Raw genomic sequence first — 15,185 nt, forward strand, 5'->3', positions numbered from 1 at the left:
TAGATATTAACTTTGTTTAGGCGTGGGAAGTTTTGTGTGTTTCTCCTCTGTATCACAGTTAAGCTCAAGTTTTGCCATGATGCAGACCAAATTCAGACCTTTCTGTTCTTTGGTTACTCTCTTTCTGAGGTTTTCTTGGCATCAGTTGGGAGTGAGGGTGCTTTTGAAATGCAGTAGAGCTCTATTAGTGAACTCCTTCTGACTGGACCTCTTTTGTGATAGAAATCATGATCACTTGTATTATTTTTTTAACAGTAATTTTTGATAAGACTTTAAGAAAAACGAGAAGCGTTGCTTTTACTGTCTGGCTTTTATGTTTCCACTTCTATGTACGATGTATTACTTACTGCTTGTGCTTGGCCTCAGAGTTTTTATGATGTTTCCTTTAAGAGAGTGCTAGTTAAATACTTCTCAGTTGACAGAGCTAAATGCTTCAGTTTTATTTTTTTCTAAGCTGTGTTAGATGATGTACAGATGTGGAAATGAAAAGAACAAGTATTGTGTGAGAAATCCATGTCTGAAGTTGTTAGTGCATTTTTGTGTTTGGAGAACAGTTCATGCTTAGTAAAAGTTTTGAAGATACCAGACAATTCCCTTCTGTTCTTGTTTACATGTAGTATTACTTAGAATATATTGCCTTACAAGGCATGTTTCAAGCAAAGAAATCTAGTGCTGGTATAAAAGCATTTATGGGTTTTGGTCAACTGGATGTGCATTTGGATATGCAAACCCAGTTCTGATGAAAACACCACAAGTTCCTTTTTGATACCATTTATAAAATCTCCTTTCATCTTTTACTTACCCTTAAGGGGAGGAGGGGAAAAATTAGTTATATCACTGGTGATCTGCTTCATGGCTAAGATGTTGCACAGGATAATTGAAGAAAAACCCTTTCTGTTGGAGGGCTATGGCAGTGGTATGAGGTATGTAGGCCCTTTGGGTTTATTACTCAAGTTTTTAACCACTGTGTAACCTCGGGATTTATTTTATCCTTGATGTATATGGGAAAGCTGTGGAGCTAACATTCTTTCTGTATTTGTCCTCAAGAAAAGGCTCAAACACATGCCGTTGCATGGGACTGTGTGCTTGGCTGCAAGACATAGACTTGGGAAAACTATAATAAAACCCAAGTGCAATCCCTGTCAGGAAGTTTGGAGGGAAAGAATGACCTTCATAAATAAAACCAGGTGAAATTGGTGTGTGAGGCTGTAGTTTTAGGCAATTTTGAAGAAAATACTGATGATTGAATACAGCATAATATGCTCTAATATGCTGTAATTGAGTTTCTGAGCGTTCTGTGTGAATATATAATAATGTGTGTATGGAGTCAAAATACTTGAGCGTTTTGAAGTTGGAAGAGGCAGTAAAGTTAAGCACAGTTTTAACTGCAGATCTGCAGCAGCTCTAATGAACTGCCAATTGTGTAGCTGGTTATAAGTGGTGGTTTGTTTCTATTCTGAAATTGAGTCTCAAAGCAGCTTCTAATCATGAGCACTGAGGTTCCTTAGTTCAGACTGGGTATGGTGCTACAGGAAGCTGTTTTAATTTGCAAACAAATAAATTAAGCAGGAGGAGAATAGTGCTTGTACATTTGCAATACAGGCTTGGTACTGGCAGGAGGGAAAGATGAGGACTATGTAGTTGTTACCCATCTTATTTTTACCCTTGTAAAAAGCATCATCCATTGCTACACTGCTGGGGGTGATGGGCTGCTTGGTTAATGATACTTTAAATTTAAATTTTGCAGGTGGGAAATTTAGTTTGGAATCGATGGCAGAACATGTTACATAAAAAGTACACCTCGTTAAAATAAATACACTGTATTTAATTTTTTATTGATCTGTTCTGCTGAGAGTCTTGTTCAGGCCCTTTTAGCCAGAAGGAGATTCCTTGATAGTGAATCAAATTTATCTACCAGACTTGTTGGTTTGATATAGTAGGCTAAGAAAATCTCAGAAGAGGAACTGAAAAGTAGTTGAGTTGCTTAGTGTTTGTGATGGTAGATGAAAGGTAGTCTCTTCCTCCCATCTTCACAACTGAAATGTAACTTCTAAGTTCTGCTCTTAGCCCATTTTGTTTGTATGTAGCTGGCTTGATGAGGTATTAAGAAGGAGGTCTAACAATGGACCTGTTCACACAACTAGTTTACTTCCATTTGCTGTAGTCACTAACAAGAACTTTAAACATATAAATAATGCATGCCCCAAAGTCCAATTTTGATACAGCATTTACTTCGTTTTATGCTCACCCATTAAAAGCCCCCTCATGCTACCCCATGCAATGCATTACACTCATTCTGTAGAGTGTTTGTAACTTTATTTTAAATGTAATAACATGTTTTTCAGCTGACGTTCTCTTGTAGCTCAGCTGAAAAGTTATTTAATAAAAGCAGGTAATGCATAATTAGCCCGTCTGCCTCTTAAGGAAAGTTAAGAAAGCTTTTTTTCCCCCATGAAAGCTGTTACCAGCTGGGTCTAGAGGTGCCACAATACATGTAATTTGTGCAACACTATGAATAAAAATGTGACTCTAAAGCATTTGTTTCTGTGCTCAAGTCTTGGTGATGCACTGTTGTACTGCAATCACAGCTCATAAGGTGCACTTTTAAAGCCTCAAAAGAAATTGATTGTAAATATAGATGCTCTGGTGATAGTGTTCCTAGCAGATGCATAATTACTGAGAAACCTTTCAAAAATTAGATGCTGAAATGATATCAAATAGAAATAAGTGTTCTAAATGTGGTTTATGCTGCTCACTCAGATATTTTAAAACCGTACAGGAGCTGCAGTTTCTGCATGAAAATGTTTAGTTTCTACATAAATGCCTGAACCTGCTGCTCTGTGGCCTTAAATAGCTCCAGAGAAGGAAACACTTTAAGTCTACAAATAATTCATGAAGCTTTTTAATTCTACCTTGCTTTCTTAAGAAAAATCAAAAGCTGTAAACCTTCAGTATTTCTGCCTTCCAAAATGAACTTCTGAAAGGCTTTTAATGAAATTTAATTCAGTGTCATTTGTACTTCTCAGAGTCTATTAGTAGTTTGTTGTAGGGTTTCTTTTTTGCCCTTGCTTTTCTTGAACACGTAAAAGTAAGCTTCAGCAGAAGAGTCTTGAAAGCCTCATGGGTGGCCAGAATGGATTTCCAGTAAATGCTGTTAACATTTTCAGCTTCAGCAGTCTCATTTTTCAGTGGTTATAGTACAAGCATGTATGTGGAAATTTCTTTTTTAAGAAGTTGAAACAGTTGTGATCAAATCTGTTAGCAGTGCTTTTGGAATACTTGTTCTACGAGGTTTGGTTTTGTTGCTAGGCATTCAGATGAATATAAAGGTTTTAGAGTTAATTATATTACTTACCCCAAGCAGATTATTTCTAAAATAATCATTTATAGGACAGTCATTTGTCAAATTTCTCTTGACACTTGCCCTACAAATCCTAGTTACTGCAAAGCATCAGTTTTGAACTGTTCCAACTTCCTTTGCCTTTCGTTAGCTTGTTTATTCCATGAGCATACTTGTGGGTGAATGATGCTGAAATAATACACAAGCAGGAAAATTTCATTCCTACTTGATGCATGTCACTGTTGTGTTAAATAAAAAATAAACAATTATACATGATCATAGAATAGAATCATAGATCTGCAAACTTGATTGCTTAATATAGATGGGGCAGCTGTAATGGAAAATAGATCAGGGTGGCAACAGTCGAGGCGCTTCTTAGAATCTCATCTGAGCTGAACAGCTACAGAAATTTTTAGTGTCTCTTCTGCCTCGGTGATGCTGAAGGTTCTTTGAAAGCATAGCTGAGAACCAAAAATAGAACTTTGAATTGTCTTCTTTCTGGTCTGAGATTCTAGGTGGGTTCATTTCCTTTCTCAGGGGTGTGAGCAATAGCTGATGTCTTACAGCTATTGAATGTGCGCAAGGCTTGGAAGCAACTTAATGTGACTATAAGCAGCTTTTACTTTTTAGAACAGTAAATGTTTATCCTCACTAAAAGAATAAATATAGTCCTGCGTTCTTGGCCAAGTTTATCTCCCTTTATGTGTTTCCTGTTACTTTGAAGGGTGCAAAGGTTCTCATGTGTAATAGTTTTGGGGAACTAAATGATACTTGCAGTGGAGACATGTCCTTTTTTCTTGTGATACATAATTGGTTGTGCGTTCTTTCTTTTCTTTTTCTTCAATGCCCTCTTCTGAGGCTTTACGGAAGCAGTGTGAGACTTCAGTTCCCTTAGTTTCTTCTTGTTCCTTTTGCTTTTTATGAGAACTTAGGAAGAGATCTTCAAACAGCTTTTGTTTGATTTGTTTTTCCCAGTTTTTTCCATACCATTGAAACAAAGCTGAATAATCAAAGAATTACCAATGGGATTAAGCTACTGTGTGAAATAAATGGATTTTTTTCCTGTAAAAGGTGTTAATAAGTTTTTAAGTTTACACTCTTCATCGTAGCCAGGTGTCCCTGGGTTTGTTCTCTGCTTTCCTCACCTTCCACCTCCCTAGTAGAAAATTTAGGATGATTACATGTGCAACATAAATGCTTTGTCTAGGGATGTTTGCTGTATCTTTGGCTGATGATGCTTAATGCATGGTTCTGTTAGAGAAAAGTACCTGTCCATGTGTCTGAGCAAGCTTGTAAATATGCCTAGACACTAAGAGAAACCTTATCAGATGACTTTTAGTTAATCAAAGATGGGAGGAAGAAAGATCCTCTTGATCAAAGGTAGCAATCTAAGAGAACCAGCACAGAGGAACGTAAATCTTTCTTTCCCCCAACACACACCTTTCTCTTATGTGCAGATTTGGCATCTTGAGCTATGTTAGGTGTTCTAATTCACCACAGTTTATCAAAAGTTGAGAGACAATGTTGTTTGGCAGTCTCTGTAGCAAGAAAGGAAGCATCTTTTGTTATTGACATCCTTTCTCTTAGCTCTGCTCTTGCTTTTTGCCAGCTGCTCATTGTCTATACTTGCTTATTTAGTATTCACAAGGGATTTTACAAGTTCTTATCAGTGCGTTGCCACAGCACATCATTTCCTCTTGTCATCGGTACTCCTTAAATTGGTGGGGGAAGGATTTGCATTAGAGCTGGTGAGTGGTAGAAAACATCACCATTCATGAGCGCTGCTTGAGTTGCAGAGTGTTGTTCTGCTGTTCTCTTCTCTGAGGCAGTTCGTAGTAAAGGTCACAGTATTTACTCCACCATGACCCCCCCCTTCTTTTTCTGGGGAAAAGAAAACACTTTTTTTGTGCCAAAGGCTAAAAATATCCAGCACTTCAAATATTCTTCTTAAAAGATACAAGGAAGTGCAGCATAAAAATAACCATAGCTGAAAAAGTTGATCACCTTTGAGTGGCTGGGAAGGGTTGCTTTGGGGCGTTTTACTGGGTTTTTCTTTCAGTTGTTTTTGTTTTCCTTGTAGTTATATTACAGCTTCTTCCTCATTTTTTTTTCTTAATACTCTTCCAAAAACATGGGGTACCAAATTGGAGCTCAAGAGCAAGCAGATGATTTCTTATTTTCTCCTTTTGGGAAATAAAGATCCGTTTGAGTGCTTCAGTGCAGTGCTGGCTGTGGATCTACTGGTTCCGCTGTGCCTCCCTGTTTCTTCATCACATGTTTAAAGTCTTCTGGTGAAGCACCATGACAGAGATATAATGCCAGTTTTAAAGCATATTCCCCAAGACTGTTTTCTGAAGGAAAATCATGGATTTAAAGAACACTAACAGAAACCGTGCTGACCTTCTCATCCCTTGACTGACCTTTCCTCCACTGATCAGTAATGCAGGAATTGGGGACTCTGATCACATTTGACTTTATTTAGCTTTGGGGTCAGGTCCTTGTACTTCTGGGATGTTGTTTTGAAACAAAATCAGGTGTCATGGCTAGGGTTGAAACAAGGATTCTTTTTAATATAGAATCATATCTGCCTTTTTGTTTTACCACAATCTTGTTTACTAATTCCTTGTTAACTTACCTGTTTCATAGAGCTGAATTGGAGGAATCGGTCATTATTTTGATGTGAAGACTTCATCACCGACATCTATATGTTCATTTGTTGGCCTCCAGGAACTAGTGCAGTTCATCAGTGGCAATAACTGACATTTCTTTGGAAAAAAACCCCAAATAAACAAAAAACCCAGCAGACAAAACCCAACAGACCTTTTGAAGACTTGTGTCAAATGACGTCAATGGCCAGTTTGTTCTCCTTTACTAGCCCAGCTGTAAAGCGTCTGTTGGGCTGGAAACAAGGAGATGAAGAGGAAAAATGGGCAGAAAAAGCTGTTGATGCTTTGGTTAAAAAGCTGAAGAAAAAAAAGGGTGCTATGGAAGAACTGGAGAAAGCCTTGAGCAGTCCAGGACAGCCCAGCAAGTGCGTTACTATCCCCCGCTCTTTAGATGGACGACTTCAAGTTTCTCACAGAAAGGGCCTTCCCCATGTCATTTACTGTCGTGTTTGGCGTTGGCCTGATCTACAAAGTCATCATGAGCTGAAGCCTTTGGATATCTGTGAATTTCCTTTTGGATCTAAACAGAAGGAAGTCTGCATCAATCCATACCACTATAAGAGGGTGGAGAGCCCAGGTGTGTTTGAACATGGTTGTCTTAAAAACACCAGGAACCACTTACTGTTCACTTCCTCCTCCAGTGCTGTATAGCAAACTACATTTGGTGTGTGAGGGAGTTTGGAAGAGGAATAACATTCAAAGTGTACTTTTCTGGTGGGGCTTGGGGGAGGTGTGTTGTCCATTCTGTATTAGCTGTTTTTTCTTTGTGGTAAATCATGCTTTTCCAACAGATCTCTTAAGCCCGTTAACCTTAAACTTAGTGGCAAAGTCCTCAACTGTAATAAAACAGAAAGCAGTGATCAAAAGACTTCGGTTTCTTTGACAAACTTGTTTAAAACCCTCAGTCTTTTCAAGGAGGTTTATAACCTTTCAGGAGCTTAATATTTCATCACTGAGTGACACAAATTGAGGAGATAAAAGAAAAAAAATGAATTCCAGGATGTAGCGTTCATCAAGTCAAGTGGGACTTGAGTTCCCAGCAGCAGGCAGCAGAGCTGAACAGAACCAGGAGTGATGATCAGTTAGAGCAAGATACCAGATTCGTGTCAGGTAGCAAGTCTGCTGTTAAGGCGCATTGCCATGGGAGAAGGTGAGGAGGATTGTGGTTACGAGTGGGAGAGGTGAAGTATGTTGCTTTGGAAAGTACAGTGAAAAGTAGCTTCCGTTGTTCCACAAATGGTTATAACTGCTGCAACTAGCTGTAGTGCTCAAGTGCTCTACTTTAGCACTTGAATTTCAGGCTCCAGCACTCTTGAATATAAAAGTTATAACTCCAGCTTAGCAATAGTTGTATTGTAGTATAGATTTTGGTTGTCTTCGGTAAGAAAGGACTATATGTAACTATATAGTTAGGCTATAGTATATATATATGGCATGGAATTTTATATATATATATATATACACACATATACACACACACACACATAATGGCATGAACCAAGATAATTTAATGGAATTAACTAATTAATTAATTCCATTGACTAATAAATGGAAATTAGTATTTCCATTTCTACTCAGTTGTTAATGTACACATACAGTGAGGGTAGGAAGAAAATTAACTCTATCCCAGCCAAAACCAAGACACTTTAACACCTCTAAATCAGTACTTTGGTATATGCCACATGTAAACTCTTCTTCTCTTAAAAAAAGGTCCAGTTGCATGAAATAGGTGTAGTTTTGCTCTGGTTTTGCAAGAGTGGAGTTTGAGTCTTCCATGAAGCATAATGTAAAAACATAAAGGAGAGGGGATGGGGTAAAGGCATATGAGATGAATTCCCTACTCCTCTTTCCACCCCAGCTAGTGTTGAAATTTCCATGGTGAGCAGAACGTGTTATTTGCATCTCTCCTCCTATCTCTGTTTTTAATCTGAGTTTATCTGTTTTTTGCTTCCAGTTCTACCTCCAGTGTTAGTGCCTAGACATAGTGAATTCAATCCACAGCACAGTCTACTAGTCCAGTTCAGGAACTTAAGCCACAACGAACCACACATGCCACACAACGCGACATTTCCAGACTCTTTCCAGCAACCCAACAGCACTCCATTTTCCATTTCACCAAACAGTCCCTATCCACCTTCTCCAGCCAGCAGCACTTACCCGAGCTCCCCAGCTAGCTCTGGACCATCCAGTCCATTTCAGCTACCGGGTAAGTACAGCCTAAATGTCAACTTAATAAAAGTAATTGAAATGTCACATGCTGCTGTGACTTATTACCTCAGGAATTTGTGATACTTGCAGTAAACTGATTTTCCATTTGTATTTTAAGGGGGGTTTCTTACTAGTTTTGTCACTGATCAGAATTAGTTGTTCTAGTTTTTCAGTTATTTTTTGTCATGGATGCAATAGTGGTCAGTTATTTTGCACAGCTTCCATGTAGAATAACTGATACATGCTTTAGAAGAATATCTAGCAATAGAAAGGGAAGCAGATGTAAGAGGTTGAGCAAGAAGTTTATTGATGTCTTTCTCTGAACAAAGACACATGTGGCATTTAATTGGAAAAAATAGCAGATTTTTGATAGGAACGTAACCTATTTGGGTAAAAATAGGGGAAAACCGACATGATAAGGCAAAGAAGCCTTATTGAGTCTGTCTGGTTATTGGTGTAGTTTATAAAGCAGAGAAGTTAATAGATGAAAGAATTTATTTTCCAGTAGCTCAAGTGGCCTCATTTTTTTTTTTTTCTTTCTGGCTGCAAAAAGCGTCCATTCAGTGGAGTATCCCTCTTGGATAAAGTACTGGTATCCAGAGGGAATTTCTGAAATAGAGGATAATAATATGTTGGTACACTAGCTGCTGTGCTGAATGGAAGAATGCAGAGATCCACACTTCTGTAATGAACTCAGCCAACAGAAGCAGCAAAAACATAACTGGTTTAGGCCTTTGTTATGCTGCAGCAAATAGTTACTTCTTCTAGTACTTTCTTTTTGAGCATGGAGAAGAGGGTAGGCAAGAAAGCTAATGTTTGTGTGACAGGAGGTAGGAACTGTAGTTTGCCCAGCTGCAGGAGTGCAGTTGTTAAAACAAAAATGCAAGAAGAAAAAAGCCCATCTCTTCGTTTTGGTTTTTTGTTTTGGTTTTTTTTTTTTTTTTTTTTTAGGTAAGAATCCAAGGGTTGAAGGAGTTTATAGTAAAGGCAGCTGGCTGGGTTGTCTTTAGGTTACTTTGAAAATGGGTCCAAAGGTTTTAATGTCTCTTGTTGAAGAGCATTTTTGTGTATTTACAACTGTAACATGAATAAATAAATACTCTAAATTGTAGAGCTTTATTCTTTTTTGTTGTTTTCATGTTTGCAGCTGATACTCCACCTCCTGCATATATGCCCCCTGATGATCAAATGGGGCAGGATAATACGCAGTCTATGGACACAAGCAATTCAATGATCCCTCAAATCATGCCAAATATATCTACCAGAGGTAAGTTGTATAGCGTGTTATAAAATGAACATAGTTTGGCTTATGACCAAATTGAGTGAGTAACTTCAGGTGGCACAGTGAGCCTTGCTGATAAGTGGAAGCAGTCCTCCAAGGCAAGCAGGGCTGTAAGAGCAAGAGTTGAGAAATAAAGCTTGCCTTGCTTATTTGCATCTCTTGCTTTTAAAGCCTCAGGTGCATCATATGGCTTACAGCAAGTTGAACTGTATACATTTTTCAGAATAGTTTTTTTCCTGCTACCTTTGCCTGCTGTTGGAATTGTGTATGCACAAAGGCTCGGAAAATAGTCCTAAAATTATAACAATTCTTTTAAAAGAGGACAGAAGAATCATGTTTCACCTGATATCACAGTCATCTGTATTTTCTTGTGTAGGTTTTTGTTTCATATCAGGCTTAAAATAGGAAAATATTATAAAATCAGCAGACAAGTTAAAATGCATGAAAGTAAAAAATCATAAAGATCTTGATCAGGCCAGTTCTTGCCCATCATAACTGTTGGCTAAGCTTTTACTTACCAGTTGATATACTGGAAGGTCTGCTTTACAGTTTGAGATTTAATATTTTAACCCTTGTGTAAACTGGTGTTTCCATTTTGCTTATTTTCAGATGTTCAGCCTGTTGCCTATGAAGAACCCAAACACTGGTGTTCCATCGTGTATTACGAGCTAAATAATCGTGTTGGGGAGGCTTTTCATGCATCTTCTACAAGTGTCTTAGTAGATGGGTTTACAGATCCCTCCAATAACAAAAACAGGTTCTGCTTAGGTTTGCTCTCAAACGTTAATCGCAACTCGACAATTGAGAACACTAGACGACACATTGGAAAAGGTAAAGCTCATTTGTGTTATGCACAATGATGAAGTGAAGTCCCTGTTTTTATTTGAACTTCTGTATACTGCAGCAATGATTATTCTCAGATAAGAACAGTAGTCGTCTGTGTGATATGTTATCTACCTCTCTGGTATCAGAACACAATTTACTTAAGCATGGTTTGGTTCTAATTGGGAATTGCACCTATTTTTCTTTGGCACTAATTTAAAAGATTAAATATTACCTCTTCCTTGCCACACTATATTGTCATAGGGGCTTGTTTGTTATGGCTGATGGTAGTCTGTATGTAGAATTTCATGTTTCAGAATCAAAAAATATTGCAGGACTTCTGATACTCTATGTTATATCTTCTTCCTAAATCAAGTTCTTCATACTGCGCAGTGTCTCAAAGATAGATTTTTTCCCTTTTGTTGTATATGCACAATACTACGCTGCTGTCTACAGTATGTTCAAGTATCTTGCATGAGTTGTCAGCAGGACTTTGAAGTGCTAATGCAAAACTGCAAGGGCTCATTTGTCTGAGTGGATCCATGGGGTGTGTTTGTGTGTGGGAGGGATTCCTGGAGACAGCAGGTTTTGCAAGATCTTCTAGTTTTCCCATACTGTTTGGCTGATAGCACATACAGATGTACGGTTTTCATCTTTGATGGAATGTGCTTGGATTATCTTAAAAGGTAGTACTTCTTTTCGGAATACCTCATTTTTTGGTAACTAAGTCCTGAGAACCCTGTTTCTATTGCACGTATCTAGAGGCCTTTTTAACACCTAAGATCTTCCGGTACAGTTGGTCACTGTTGCTTGTAATGCATCTTCAAGACCAATCGTGTCCCTTAATGGTCTTTTAATTAGAAACAACTATAAAGATGGCAAAATTTTTCACATAATCTGGAGACCACAAATTATATTAATCTTTTGGAACTTGTCTCTGCAATGCTGTTGTCCAAGAAAATTTAATATGAAAGGGAACAACTGATTTCTGGGGTGTGGGTGGTTTGTCAGATTCTTGTGTTTTGGCTTATCCCTTTTGATGGTGCTGGCAGGGAAATCTAGTGCATCTCCCTAAGGTCAGAAGTGTAACAAGGGTCCAGCATTGTGTTGTATAGTACTGGCTGCAATGAGCTTTAATATGTCTACATCTCTAATACTAATTATTAAAATAAATTTGCTTCATAGTAAAAGTTCTGAGAAGATTTGGTTTAGATCTGAGGCTGAAGCTCTTCCCTGTGAGGGTGCTGAGGCGCTGGCACAGGGTGCCCAGAGAAGCTGTGGCTGCCCCATCCCTGGCAGTGTTCAAGGCCAGGTTGGACACAGGGGCTTGGAGCAACCTGCTCTAGTGGAAGACCTTCCCCTGGCTGGAACCCTTCTAAGGTCCCTTCCAAACAAAACCATTCTATGATTCTGTGTTTTTTGGATTGAAATATTGTTTGTTTATGGCTTTTGGAAGGTCTTGTTTTTTTTGCCTCCTTACAACTACCTGATCCTACTTGATAAGCTTTTTTTTCTGTAATAGTATTCCATTGCAAGCATGACATCAATCATAATCCAGTGCACAATTAGAAGTACCTATGCTCTTTTCAGGCAGTTAAATTATCCAGCTCCCCTCTTCAGAGATCTCTCAGAAGGTCTTTACTCAAAAGATGTTAGTTAGCAAGTGGTAGTTCCTGTCTTTTTACATAAGGTGGTGTGGTGAAAATGCATTCTTGCCCACCCCAGATTTTCTGTCAGCTGCCTATGGTTGTTGAAGCCAGTGGTTCCTCTGTGTAACCTTCATCCTTCCTTAGTGCCGGGCAAATCTAGCAATGTTCACAGCAGTTGCTGCTGTCTGAAAGATTAACTTGCATCTGTTGACTTGCTGCAGCCTCATCTGGCAAACTACAGGATAGTCTGCAGTGATACATAGGCTTCAGTGCATAATGAGGGGGAAGCACTTATGTACATAGCTGAATCCAGGCAGATGTGAAAAATCTAAGGACTTTGATTTTCAGGTTTGTAAAGCCTGATGGTGTTTAAGTTGTGCAACTAATTGGATTACCTTTCCTTTTACTGCATAAAAATACACTCAGAATCAGAGCATGGATATATTTTCTCATTCATGTCTGTCACTGCCCCTTCTCTAGGACACTTTTATTTCTGTAGGAATTGCCATAGGCGGAAGCCACCTGTTTTACAAAACTGGAGTTTTAAAATCCACAGAAGTTCTCTAGGAAAATAGCTTGAAATAACTGTTGTGTGGAAGTAGTTTTTCATTCTATTCTGTAGTTGATGAGAGAAGGACATCTAGTGGCTGATGGACAATGAAGCCTACTGTGTTTTGCGTTCAGTATGTTACAGTGTGGGCAAAAGAGCTTTACTAAAAAGCTCCTCAAACAGAAAATGTACTTTGTTGTCCCTCATTTTGAGGGAGCTGTATTAAGTACTATATTTTTGGAAGAAAAAGTAATTTGAAACGCTTTTGTCTTTTGTTTTCAAGGAGTTCATCTCTACTATGTTGGTGGGGAAGTCTATGCTGAGTGTTTAAGTGATAGCAGCATATTTGTACAGAGCAGGAACTGCAACTACCACCATGGCTTTCATCCAACGACTGTATGCAAGATTCCCAGTGGATGCAGTCTGAAGATTTTTAACAATCAGGAGTTTGCTCAGCTTTTAGCTCAGTCTGTCAACCATGGATTTGAAGCAGTGTATGAGCTCACCAAGATGTGCACCATTCGCATGAGCTTTGTAAAGGTAAACAGGGCATTGATGTCTCTTGTGGATTTGGGCATTCAGCAGTAATTTCATTAGCACTGTAACAATGTAGCAAAGCTATTCTGACCTGATGTGGTTCTTTTCAATGACAACTATGTTGAAAATGGTTAATTTGGGGAGAGGGAAATCAGTGCAAGAAAGGAGAAGCACACATTGCTGTGTTGGATGTTGGCTCTCTAGTTACTTAAGTGATCAGGACAGGCAATTAATCGTGGTTGTTATAATTTTATTAAAGGAGATTTGAGCTCATGCTCTAAATTTGAAAGAACAAAGTGAATTACAAGACCACTAAAAGAATGTCAGTAGAGAGGAGCGTAAGAGATTGCAGAAAGAAATGCAACTCCTTCAAAGAGATGATACTAAGTTTTAAATAATTGATTGTGGGGAAAAAAGACATGACTTGAATTCGTGAAGTCGGACTCTGCTGTTGCTCTCAGTAGTGTTTTCTCAACATGTTTAATCAAGATGCTGTCCATTTCAGAGATAGCACAGAGTCTAGACTTGGGCCTTACAGGATTTTTTGCATCTTGCCCAAAAGATATCTTACTAGCTTCGTCAGCTACGATAAATATTGCTCAATTTGAGAGCAGGAGGGAGAAACAGAAAAGATGTGGCCATAGCCAGGAGTCATTCTTGAGTCAGCAGTGTGCTCAAGAGGAGCTCAGGTAGTCACTTTGAGGCTATAGCAGGTAAGATTTGATTCAGGCTTCCAGGTGCAGCTTCCCTCCCACTCCTTCCTAACCTCATGTTTTTTCCTTTAGATAAGGAGTGTTGCTAGATTGTGAGTTACCTTCAGATAAGGAGCTGAGAACATGTTTTTCTGCTGCTTGTTAGTACAGTTATTCTGAAAGCATGTCCTCAACTTGATTGATAACATTGTGTTCTTTTTCACAGGGCTGGGGAGCTGAATATCACCGACAAGATGTGACGAGCACCCCATGCTGGATAGAAATTCACCTTCATGGGCCCCTCCAGTGGCTGGATAAAGTACTTACACAAATGGGTTCTCCTCTTAATCCCATCTCATCTGTATCATAGTGCTGAAATTCTATCTTCAGCCTTATTTTTAGCGAACTTATTCTAATTCTAGTGAAACTTCCAGTGTGGATACTGTGAGCTATATGGAGAATGGATCTTACGGTTTAACTTCTTTTTTTAAAGCCCTTTGTGACCAATTCCATTGTGTATAGCTAATCAGTTTTACATTTCAATTTGTTCTTGTGATGCTTAAGTGACAGTTGAGCCCTAAGGGTGGAAAAAAAAAGTCTATTGAAAAGATTCAGAACACTTCTCCCCTCCCTCCCCTAGAACTTACAGGCATATGTCTTAACTGGAAAATGCTTTTTTGTCCTGGAGGGACACGAATTATGAAGACTGACTTCAGCAAATAAATACATATCATAGTTTGGGATTTTTTTACTGTTTGAACATGTGCAGCTCCAGCTTGCAAGCTGTAGTTTTAGCATAGTTGCTTAACATCTTAAGGTTGACATCTGTCATAAGCAAAATTAGACTTTTATCATGGCTAATTTGCCTCAGATTGAACAATGTGACTTTTTAAGTGTACACATGAAATATACTTTTTACAAATCTTGGAGTGGTGTAAAAAAACACTTCCATTGTCTATTGGAAAATGCTGTCATAAACACACTTTATATTAATGCAGAATAGCAGTTCTTAGCCTTTTTCCCACTTCAGTTTTGTAATCTCTCTTTTAACCACCGTTTTCAGTAGTAATTGATACAAGGTAAACATCTTGCACGTTTCTGGAGTAATAATCCTGGTTTTGCTTTGATTTACACTCATGCCATTTGGATTTGGTTGCCAAGGCTATTTCTTTTTAGGTACCCTTCTCTATTTTAACATAAACACTACTATTTGTAAATGGCAGTGCTTACTACTTTTTGGAAGGAATAAGTTGGTTTTTTTGTTCTCTTTTTGGTGTTCTAGCTGTTTATTTTACCTGTCTGGCATTGATCTGTGTTAGGCCTTTTTAATCTCTCCGTAGACATTATGCAGTATTAGTGAGTACACTGTATTTAATTCACTTTCAGTATGAGTTTGAGTCTCTTTGAAGACTGTGAGTGGCTTAGCAAATTAGTAACTG

General features: G+C 38.4%; 1 protein-coding gene across 2 annotated transcripts; it reads left to right on the forward strand.

Annotated features, from left to right (window-relative positions):
• Positions 1-5,988: 5,988 nt before the first annotated feature.
• On the forward strand, positions 5,989-14,585 carry LOC104402064 (mothers against decapentaplegic homolog 5). 2 transcript variants are annotated; one of them, XM_010009835.1, is made up of 6 exons: positions 5,989-6,583; positions 7,961-8,212; positions 9,362-9,481; positions 10,106-10,327; positions 12,801-13,057; positions 13,973-14,585. In XM_010009835.1, exons 1-6 carry the CDS (start codon positions 6,181-6,183, stop codon positions 14,114-14,116), a joined length of 1,398 nt encoding a protein of 465 aa, XP_010008137.1. In that variant the 5' UTR covers positions 5,989-6,180; the 3' UTR covers positions 14,117-14,585. The 2 variants fall into 2 exon arrangements, with proteins under 2 accessions (XP_010008137.1, XP_010008138.1); XM_010009836.1 differs by lacking the exon at positions 9,362-9,481.
• The last annotated feature ends 600 nt before the right edge of the window (positions 14,586-15,185 follow it).

The sequence above is a fragment of the Nestor notabilis genome, unplaced genomic scaffold (genome assembly GCF_000696875.1).
Source record: "Nestor notabilis isolate BGI_N333 unplaced genomic scaffold, ASM69687v1 scaffold7712, whole genome shotgun sequence".
NCBI classification, from domain to species: Eukaryota; Metazoa; Chordata; class Aves; order Psittaciformes; family Psittacidae; genus Nestor; species Nestor notabilis.